Source organism: Apaloderma vittatum, unplaced genomic scaffold (assembly GCF_000703405.1).
Source record: "Apaloderma vittatum isolate BGI_N311 unplaced genomic scaffold, ASM70340v1 scaffold35388, whole genome shotgun sequence".
Classification (NCBI taxonomy): domain Eukaryota; kingdom Metazoa; phylum Chordata; class Aves; order Trogoniformes; family Trogonidae; genus Apaloderma; species Apaloderma vittatum.
In genome coordinates this window covers 1-11,167 of record NW_009731829.1, presented here as the reverse complement: position 1 = coordinate 11,167, position 11,167 = coordinate 1, and the positions used below count along the sequence as shown (strand labels likewise).

Here is an 11,167-nt window from a genome sequence, read left to right as displayed (position 1 = left end):
TCTATTAACATTACTCAAAGCTTTAAAATAATAGCTTTTAGTACGGTTTTAATTGTTCAAAATGCATCACTACTAAATCCTAACTGGCAGCTAATAACATCCTGCAACAGAATGTGCTAAAAGTTCTACCCCACAGGCAGTTCCCTCCATAAACTGTGTTTTTCTACACCAATTACCCAGATAACATACTCTGGTCAAAAACACACTTCCTGTAAGATCCAGGCTCTCCTGGAAAAAGCACTGTACTCCCACTCCCAAAAAACACTGGGATAACAAAAATCATGCCCGCTACAAAGTTTTGGACTTCTACAGAGAAAATACCTGACAAAAAATAGTGAAGTGTAAGTTCAATTTTTAACATTTGTTTTAAGTAAGAAGCAAACCAAAAAACTTCTATAGAGACATCTCCATTTCTATGGTGGAGCTACTCATGTGGTTCAAGGTGACACACGCCAAGTTTGGTCCACGGCACGTGGATCACGGGATTTAAAAGAATGGAGTCTTGAAGATTTCAGCATTATTTTTCCCATGAATTCTTCATTAAGCAACCAGTTTTCCCTCAAGAGATTGAATACATCTGTTGAAGCCAGAGTAACAACATGAAACCAAAATGCATAGCTGCATATACAATACCAAACTGTATTAAGCTGAAAGATGATTCTTTTTTCCCCTCATCCAACCACATTTTAAAAGGCCTTAAAACCAAGCCTTCATTGCCACTATCTTGCTGGCAAAGAATCGCAAGAGAACGGTCCTGTGCTGGCAGAAGACTCTGCTGTACATCTGCAAAATAATGTTTTTATTGGGTAACTTCTTCTCATGAGAGAAGAATACACACACTGGCTGCACCCAGGCCAGACAGGCTTTTCTGTTAATATACTGTGCTGCTTACAATTCTGAAACGTGATACACGGAGGCTAGAATTCACAAAGAAATAAAATACACATCAAGGAACAACTCTTTCATGCTTTTAAAAGCCTGATAAATACAAAAGTATTCCATGAAAACAATCTCAGGGACAGCTAGGACTTGCCCAAGAAAAATAACCCAAGGTTACATATCACTTATCTTTCTGTCTGCCTCACAACACGCTTTGAACCCAAACCTCCATAAAAAATACCCACTTCCTTTCTCCACATGTGAGACACTTCAAGTATGAAAACATACAGCCATGCAAAGGCAGGAACAGTTCATTCACCACAAGTCACGCTGGTTGAGCTAGAACATAAGATGCATCTCCTTGGCAAAGCCCCAGTATCTCCCTTATCTCCACGCCATAAAGCTACAACAGAGTTACGTACAGAAATTGTTCTTAACAGAAAGAGGCTGAAGTTTTGACTTATTAATCCACAAACAAACTCTTTTCACTAAATCAGATCTAGATAATAGAAAAATACCATTCAAGAAGCACTATCACATGCTTGCTCCCCCATGTCACATCCCTTTTTTCAGCTCTCATAAGTAAAAGCGATGCAAATAATAGGCAATTTCTGGAAAGCAAACATCTTGCTGTTTATTCATTATAGTAAAACATACAAAAAAAAGAAATTTATACTTAGAAATGTTTGAAAAAGTTAATATATGAATATAATTGAGGAAAATAACAATACAGACCAAAATCAAACCGATGTATCTTCTCTCATTTTTTTCCATAACAAACTATCCAACAAAAAGCAGGTTAAGTTTTTCAAGGCTAACAAAATTCAGGTGTTACAGCAGAAGAAAAAATCATAAAGCAAATCCAAGATAGAGGAGGACTATCTTGCACAGTTCCTTTTTAGAAGTGCTGCCAGTTGTATAACCTTTAAATACTTCTGGCAACAGACAACAGAAATCAGAAAAAACTTCGTGCTTTCAAAGAAAGATGTGCACACTTTGCAAGGAAAATTTGCATTCTAGCTCAAAAAAAAGAAGAGAGCTGACAGATTCAGACAACTATCTGTGGGCTTAGACCACCAAACCATGCAACAGAATGAAAGACCATGAACATATTAAGACAGTCAGACTAATACTATGAAAATCAGAGTCCTCAATGGTAGTTGTAAGAGTCTGTTTTATTCCTCCCATATGATCCAAGTTTGACTTAAATGAGACCATTCACTGGTCTAATTAGCATTCAGCAAATGTTACCTTCTTTGTGAAGGCCGATAAAGCCAGCCTCAGTAAAACTGCTATGTCGCCCACAAATAACCTCAGTAACTTTGCAACTAGTACAGTTCCCCATATTTATAAAATTCCCTTTTCTGCAGGTACAGAGCAGCCAATTTTGGATTTCTGAAGAAGTAAAGGTGTTCTTTTTAGTCAAACTTTTCCTATCTCTCCATCGTCAATAGACACAGGGCACAGTGGTGAAAGGCAACCAACATCTACTCCAGACCTTAGGTGATCTTCAGGAAAAATTTAGATAAGCTTTAAAAGCTTCATTTTGCTCCTCTTTTGGGTAGTAGCTTAAATAGCCACTACTCAGTCTGCTATTACTCAACTGGCACAAGAAATGCAACAAAAGCTGACCACACCTGCCTCTACCAAGGCTCTGAAGGTAGATTCTGCTTTCTAGCTACAAGAAAGGTTCTGAACAATACTGATATAGGAAATGCTCAAACACTACTACCCGACACGCAGAAACAATAGCTCAGAAATCAGGAATTCAAAAATCCTTTAGGATTTCAGACTCCCAGTAAAACCAACTCTCATTAGCTTCTACCAGTACAAAGTACAAAAGCAGGCAGTAAACGCACAGCAGTCTGGCCATGTGCACTGCATCATTTCTGTACAGGTTTACTTTTTTGTACTGCTTTGAAATAAAGTGAAAAAAGTAAAAAGCTACCAAAAAAATAACTTGCTTTTTAACAGAATAAAAGGACAGCAGAAAAAGAAGTAACTTGGGATCTTTCTGAATTAATGTAAGCACTTTATGCTTACTGAAAGGAAGGATTCACAGCTTGTCAAGAGTTTAAAGTTCTACTTCCACCCTGACAGTATCAAATCCTAGATGCTATTTGTTCCAGCATTAATGTCATTAATCCCACGTTCCCAACCTTTGAAACTTTACGGGTGTTTTCCAGTAAAAGATACAAAAAAGTTTCTAGTATTTTGGGAGCACGATGATTTAATAGGGGCAGCCATTCTACCCTTCTCACAGATGCGAAGTGTTCAAATCATGTCCCACAGGAGAGACATTTCTGAATTAGATGCAGATGATAGATACAGTGAGAGGCACACAATAAATTGCAGAGCTACATAATTTGTATTTATCACAAAAGAACCACCACGTGTGAACAAAATCTGATTATCTACATGTTACCACGATGACTAATACCAAGTAAATTATCAAGTTAGCCGTTAGCAAAATTTTACCTTCTACGATTCATAACGTTCAGTTATGTTTGTGTGTTTATATACAAATCCTCACTGCAACTAACTATGACGTTTGATAATGGGAATCCAGTTCATTAATCACACAATGAATTTCAAAAGCTGCCTAGGCTCTAATCTGATAGTTCAACTCAAAACAGAGTTTTAGCTCTAAGTCCTTCCTCGATTTCATATACCTGATCATCAAGCAATGGCTACATTTTTAGGGGATGCAAATCACCTATGGATGCAGCATAAATCAATTTAAAAAGCAAGGATGAAGGAATACAGCTGCTAACCACGTTCTAGTAGTTAAAAGTAGGTTGTTTTGTGTTACCTTCATTTATAAAAACACATTTTAATTAAATATGTCATCTTCTGATAAAATGAACTAATCATTTTTAGTTTTAACTTAATCAGACCTAGGGTTTAAAAACGTGATAGGCTACAATCTAACTCACACAAATTTTTCAATAATCTTTTTTTATTACTATATCAAGCTAGCTTCCTACACTTACAGCATAAGTCACTAAGAGAAAAAAACCTATGATAGAGGAATAAAACAGAAAAAGTTCTGCTTACCATTTATAAATTAAAGGGACAGTTATTCAAAACATCTGCTCTTTGATTTAAAAAGCTGTTTATTTATGATAAATTATAAGTACATTTCCCAACCTTTTGAATCAGTATGACAAAAGTTGCTAATAGTGAAGTTCTGCACAGGAAATAAAAGAAATACAGTAACTTCTCAGACCAGAAGTATATGCGGAACAAAAGCTCGCTGGAGCAGTGATTTATCTTCTAAGTACTGATTAAAAGTACCCAATATATAACTTTCCTGCTGCATAGCAATAAAACAGAGGGGGAAAAAAAAATGCCATTTAACCAAACATTAACCAATAATTATTTTGAAGAAATCATAATTTCCACAATTATTAAAGTACATGCTTTACTCTGGTAAAACATAAGAAGAGCAATATAACAAACTACATTATGACTGCAGCTTCTGGATTTTCTTCAGCATTTAAAAAAAAAAAAAAATTAAGCTGCTCATTTCCAAAAGTGGTTTTCGTTTTCTTGAGATAATTTGTGCTTATTCTGGACATCCCTTATAAAAGCAATTAACAGATTTCTTCAGAACTTCACAGAGCAGAAAAATCTGAAGTGTGGTTTAAGCAATGGTTTGATTGTGATTATCAACACAGTTCTGTGATAACATCTTGGAAAAGCATTAAGAAAAACCCTACTTTGTGGAATCTGCCTGACTGCAGAGAACATATATGTTCTGCACTTTCCTAATAACACTGCAATACTAGTAACATTTCGTGACTCATGCACACTGTAGCAGTCACAATAGGTTAGATGCAAGTGTACCCATTACAGAAAACAGAACACATTGTAGTTTCAAGGTCATATACCTATACGAACCTCAGAACCAGACAGAAATATTTATAAAAGTCATAGAAAACCACAAGGTACATAACTATCTACCCGCTACCCAATATTAAAACCAAGTACTATTATTTTTTAAAAATTTGTGGGATTTGAGATTGCTTAAACGTGCAAGCGGAAAATATCACATCTCTTAATAACATTAAACCTAGGTGAACAGCTGGCATGCTTTTTAAAATTTTGAATTCTAGTCCTAAAAATTGAGAATGCGAACAACAAAATTAGAAGGGCATTTACTAGAAACAGGGAAAAGCACCAGGTCTCTTTTGTTTAGTATTTTCAAAGAGCAACACAGCCCTCTAGTGGAAAGATTAGAAAGCAAGACTTTATCCATACAAGCAGCAGGCTAGGGAAGCGCAGGCACCCTCTTTGTAACTTAACTCATGTCGGGACCTTTAAAACAGGAAAAACAACACATGCACAAAATTGCACACTTTATCTTTCATTCCTCACAGTGGAATAAGTCTTACTGACTTTTAGAGAAAAAAAAAACCCTAACAATTTACACTACTCACATCTAAATGTGCATAGAACAGTAAGTTTTTAAAAACAGGACCAACACAAGACTGAACTGTTCAGTAAGTCCATCTTATCTCTCTTACTGTACCAGCTTTACTGTGGCCATAACTTCTAATGTGATCTTCGGACTACAATTTTGATTAAGCTTAAAAAATAGATGAGAAAAAAATCCAAAAAATTGGAGTGCACTGCCAGAGGAAAATGTTCCCACAATAAAAAAAGAGAAAAGAAAGCATTTTACTAATAATGCTTGATCTGCTATGATCTCTTTATTTTGTAAGAACAGAATAATTCATTAACTTTTACCAAGTTGCTAATGAAAACTAAAATGTTTATAAACCTGATTTTTACTACATTTTTTACCCATGCTTTTTGCAGCAATTTTAAGGACTAAATTAAGAAAGTGGATATATAATCTACACAATTTTTGCAGTATGTATTCCTAATCACTAATGAAAAGCAAAACCATAGAGCGGACAGTCTCCTCCATTTAGAGACATGTTAATAGAAATTAACAACAATGAAGTAACATTTGAGAAGCCAACACATGTGATACCACTAGAACTCTACCACCACCCAAGTCATCCAAAGTATTCTCTCAGTAATTAAGCATCTCTATTTGTCAGAAGTTGAGAAGACTTTTCAGCTGTAAGAAACTAAAAACTAAAAATGTTCCTGGCAAGCTATGTTGAATTCCCTGTATTAGATTCACAACTAAAGTAAATTTAATATACTGTACCATCTTTGTCGATCTGTTTTTAACTTTTCTATCTTAAAGTGGTGTACTTGGATGAATAAAAGCATAACTTGTAGGCTCATCCATCTGCCAAAGATTTCTCAGCATTTTTCAAACTTTATCTTTGGCATCCAGCAATGCAGTAATTGAAAATGCATTTTTCTGCATTTTGACAGATTGCAGCCTATCAACTTACACCTTGATCTTTGTTCTGTTCATCTCAAAATGAAAAATTTCTCAATGAACGTACAGATACCATGAAGTTAGTTTCAAACATACCAATGAAACTAATTTTGACAATGAGCTGAGTGATTTTTTCTTCCTTACATCATTAGGTGTACAAGTGAGTACTTAACAAGTTCTTTTTCAATCACTTTCTACATAATGGACAGCAATATTTCCTTGGAAATATTTGCACTTACCTCTGAAAGAAAGGAGCTTAGTGTTATGACAACACAGTAATCGTTTAGTCCTCAAAATAGTTGGGGAAGGAAATATTTCCTCCAAAATACATCAAGAGTTTAAAAGAAGTATCTACAACACAAATTCGAGCACAGCACTGACATCTTAAAATAACCAGGGAATAAGCTCCAAAACTGGTAAGCCTCCACTTGAGCCACCTAATTAGTATTTCCACATGGAGTCCCAAAGAATTGTGTAGACATATTAAAGCTCACAGCAGTCTCTGCCGTGCAATCCATTACTGACACATTCAAAGCAGTTTGCCACGAGTCAAAGTATGGTTAACAGTTAAGACTGATACGTTTTAAAGTCACATACAACAGCTTCAAGAAAACTTCAAATTTTGCCATTTATGTCCAAATCAATTGGACAAGAACACTATTATCTAACGTCTTTTGGGGCTGTTCCCTTCACACAACATCAAGGAGTTTGAACTAAAAGCAGTACACAACCTGAATAAAGTTTTCTAACTAGAGGTTTTATACGCAAATAGTACAAGCGAAGTTTGAATAACAGAAGTACACAGATATTTAAACAACAAAGCAGATGGCAAGATAAATATTGCCATATTTTACCTTACATGTAATGGTTACCTACCTATTCCTGAATTCGCACCCGTGATGATAACCACTTTCCCACTTAAGTCACGACCTTGGAGAATTTCCATTGCAGTGCTGTTTCCATCATACTTCTGTCTAGTAGTAGGTTTTACTGGATTATCTTCGACTGTAAAGGCCAGCCTTGGGTCAAGGTAGGTAGTTCTTTTGTTTATGTGGCTGCAAAAGAACACAGAAATTCAACTGCTTGGACCTTTCTCTACTCTGCATTTATATTTAAAATGTATTTCAACCACTGTTGTGTACTATTCCAGTGGATTATTGAAATTCTCAGAAATCAGGGGTTTTTTTCAGTTTTGCTAAAGTGATCTGAATTACTTTCTTATCAAGTGTTTTTCTACTTGTGACAGTGTCCATTAATAATTGTATTCACATACTTCAAAACGTCATTATGAACTTCATGTGAACCCCTCATACAGAAAGCAGAATTTTGTCAAGGGAAAAAATCTGATTATACTAGGGAACATCACGTTCTCTTAGGAACTCTATAAAAGGAGCCTACACTAGTCCCTTGGAACAATAAACCAATGAGAAATGTAGCTCAGTACTTTTCTCTCGAACAGCTGAAAACAAGTAGCTTTACATCAGCTCAGCAAATGGCACCATTTGGGTCAGGCTCACCATTCTAAAACCAAGTTTTAGTTTAGTTTAGACACTGTCACAACTCTGTATATGGATTTGCAAGTTGTCCTTACTAATTTATTTGTCTTTCCAGCTGATATTGTCACAGTATCATAACCCAAAAAATGCTACTCAACATGAAACACAGTTTTCCTACTTGTCGGAATTCTACATTTTGACATACTTACTCTACAAAATACACTTGTCCATTTTCATCAGTCTCCTGTTCCCATCCATATGGCAGACCTAGGAAACACATAAAACAGGCACACTCAGATTTGAGGTTTAAGTGATTTATCAGAGAGATGTCGCAAAATTCTGCACTATATCTGTGCAGCTACCTGCTGCACTTGAATATTGTAACTTGAAAAAAGGGTTCTCTAATAAGAGAATAACACACAGGAGATCTGGTACAACTGTAAGGACTAGTATATTAAGTATAACCCAAAAATTCTTTGTACAAATCATTTCATGTCATAGCTCAAACCAGTAAAACACAACCACTTAAAACCATGCTTCCTAGTACATATACGTATATACGCGCAGTTTAATACCTATCCTTGATACACTAAATTACAAAAACATTGAACTAAATGTAGGAAAATCTACATATAGCACATACCAAAAGTCAGAAGATCATAACCCTCAAATGGGTATGGGATACATTAAATCACAGTTGGAAGGACAGATAAAAGAACAAAAATTACAAATCTTCAACAAGGAAATTCTTAAATAAAAGACCATATGTAAGCACTTAACAGATAGCATTCCCATCATTTCTAATCCTGGCTGAAAAGTATTCAGTTATAATTCAATTGGCTCAAAATCTACTGAAAACATTCCAGTTATAGTCACATTACCAATGTCAAAAGAAATACGGCTTGCCAAGAGTACAGTACCCCCAGGTACGCCACACAGAAGCTTCTGGGAAGGTCAAACTTAAGGCACCAATCCAATCCAAGGTCCTTAAGAGGCCAGAGACCTTTGGAATCTGCAACACCGGCTATCTTCTCTTCTGGCACAAACATTCAATTGGGTTATGGAAAACAGGTAAAAAGAAAACTAATGGTACTTCCTTCTGTGCCAAATATATGCTCTGATCACATAATCCAACTATAAATATTAAATGATGGACATCTGGGAATGTCAGAGTCCACTCTGAGAATTCCAGCCTTTGACTAAATGATTTGCAAGCCACAATCCCTTTATCCTAGAATCAGTAATTTGGCTTTATGGAGCAAAAGAAAGCCATTAATCTGCAAAATAATCACTCCACACAAATACAATCACACAGGTAAAACCCCACTGAAGCCAGCTCTATCTTGAAAGCTCAGTTCGCCTAGGTGACTAGTGTCAACTAGGAGATCAAAACGGGATCTATTTCCTGCACAAAGCCCAACTGATGTTTGTAACATAATTTCAGTTCATTACAAAAGCTTATACAAACCTCCTGCAACACGTTTCCTCTTCCCAGACTTAGGATGTTCCCACTGTGTTTTTTCTTCCAGATGGCTGTAGGAAAAGAAAAGTTTCAGATTTTAAAAAATTGCCTAACAGTTTTTATATAATGCAATCCAATTTTTACAGTAAATTGTTTAAGCATTTAGAAAACACAGTTCAGAAAATGGCTTGCATTCCATAAAAAAACCCAACATGTCAATCCCTTGTTTAAGATAGGTCAAAACTGCTGCTGGATGTTATCAAGCTTCTGTATTGGCACAGTCCTGAAGGAAAAGTGACTAACCAGAGAGCACTGGAGTCTATTAAAAAATCAAATAAACATTTGACTTTCAATCTAAGTTTTATTGCTTACAATACAAAGAACAAAAGTTGATGAAGAATAACATAATAGACTAAGAAAATGCCTCAAAAAGATGGCGACCCTTGGCAGGAAAAAGAAAGAAAGAAAGAAGCAAAAAAGAACGTATCAGATACTAGTATAAAATACATCAGAAAGTTTTCAAATTACAAAAACACTCTTCTAAAACTCTTGTCTAATAGTAACGTAAACAAGGCTAGATTTCTACACAGCAATTGCAGTTTTGGACAGATAATATTTATCCAAAGGCCTTTACTAGCAGACTATTTATTTAATATGAGTGATAATAGCATCACATCTAATTCGGGTATTTTATTCACTTAAATCACTTTAACAGAATCACTATACTGTACATAAACAAGGTCTTAAAATACCCAAAGTGCTGAAATCGGGTTGGATATTAAAATCTTATCCTTCATTAAATACTTTAAAATAATAACCATGTTAAGAGTCAGGCGGGGATTACCTCAAAATGAACAAATTGACAGCTATCCAAGCTGGAAATATTGACAGTATTACTGAATAACACATGCAAATAATCACTAAATATAAATCTAGTACCAACAGGAATTTACACACAATATAAACAACTTTTCCTTCTTATAATAATCATGCAGTTAGCTCACGGTGACAGCACACTGTGTTACAAGAATCACAGCTAGTGGTCTGACACTAAGTACACGTGCGTGACCTGCAGCTGCTCTTGAACTTCAGGACACTCACACTGTAACGATACCAGATCCTGAGTTACTCTTGTCTGATGAGGGATAAATGACCAAATCACCATATCTTGACCAATAAATGCATGCTCACCGAGCTTTGACACCTGACTGCGGGCACACCTAATTCATCACAAAGGCCTTTAAAAGTTTTAAACTGTAGCAACCCTATTCAGTCAAGTGTAACGGTAACATTGTTGATGAAGTTTAAAAACAAAATTGCCAGACCATGCAGGGGTATCACAGATACAGAGCTTATTTTAAAGGTTGCAACAGTGTAACACCTCTCCCTGTCCTGTTTTTCAGCTGGTAAATATTGTTCTAATGTCACGTCATTAAATCAAGTTCAGCCAGTTAAGTTTGATGACAGTTAAAACACAGACCTATGGAATTTATTGTCTGTGTGAAAATTACGCTCAGTAATATGTTATTTTGTAGGTTTGCTACAACATGTTATTATTTTGTAGGTTTGCTACAACATGTTATTATTTTGTAGGTTTGCTACTTTCACCAAGCAACTCCTTTCCAAAACAGCTTTTTAAGTCAAAGGAAATAGACTGAAAACTTGGCCTAAGACAAACACCTGGAGAGAACGCGCAGTGTTTACAAACCAAGTGCACGCAAACCCAAACATTCTGTCGAGGGTTTACAAAGCAGACCTGGGGCAGGAGAGGCAACTCCCCACCGGTGAGAGCACACTCCGCTTTCCCCCTGTCCTGGGGAAAGGAATAAAACTCGCAGCTTTGAACAGACTGAAAGAGACTCCTAGATCAGCACGGGCACAGAAACCTCAAGAGGGCGAAAACATATATATATAAAAATAGGTTCCACTAAGTTAGCCAGCCCTGCGGCACCTCCCCTTAAGGAG

At 36.0% G+C, this 11,167-nt stretch overlaps 1 protein-coding gene across 1 annotated transcript; it reads right to left on the bottom strand.

Annotated features, from left to right (window-relative positions):
* Positions 1 to 7,120: 7,120 nt before the first annotated feature.
* LOC104278382 (WW domain-containing oxidoreductase-like) lies at positions 7,121 to 9,273 on the bottom strand (the record flags this gene model as incomplete). Its single annotated transcript, XM_009875333.1, has 3 exons — positions 7,121 to 7,299; positions 7,950 to 8,007; positions 9,209 to 9,273. Coding segments are annotated over 3 exons (302 nt in total), but the record flags the coding sequence as incomplete, so codon positions are not given.
* Positions 9,274 to 11,167: the final 1,894 nt, after the last annotated feature.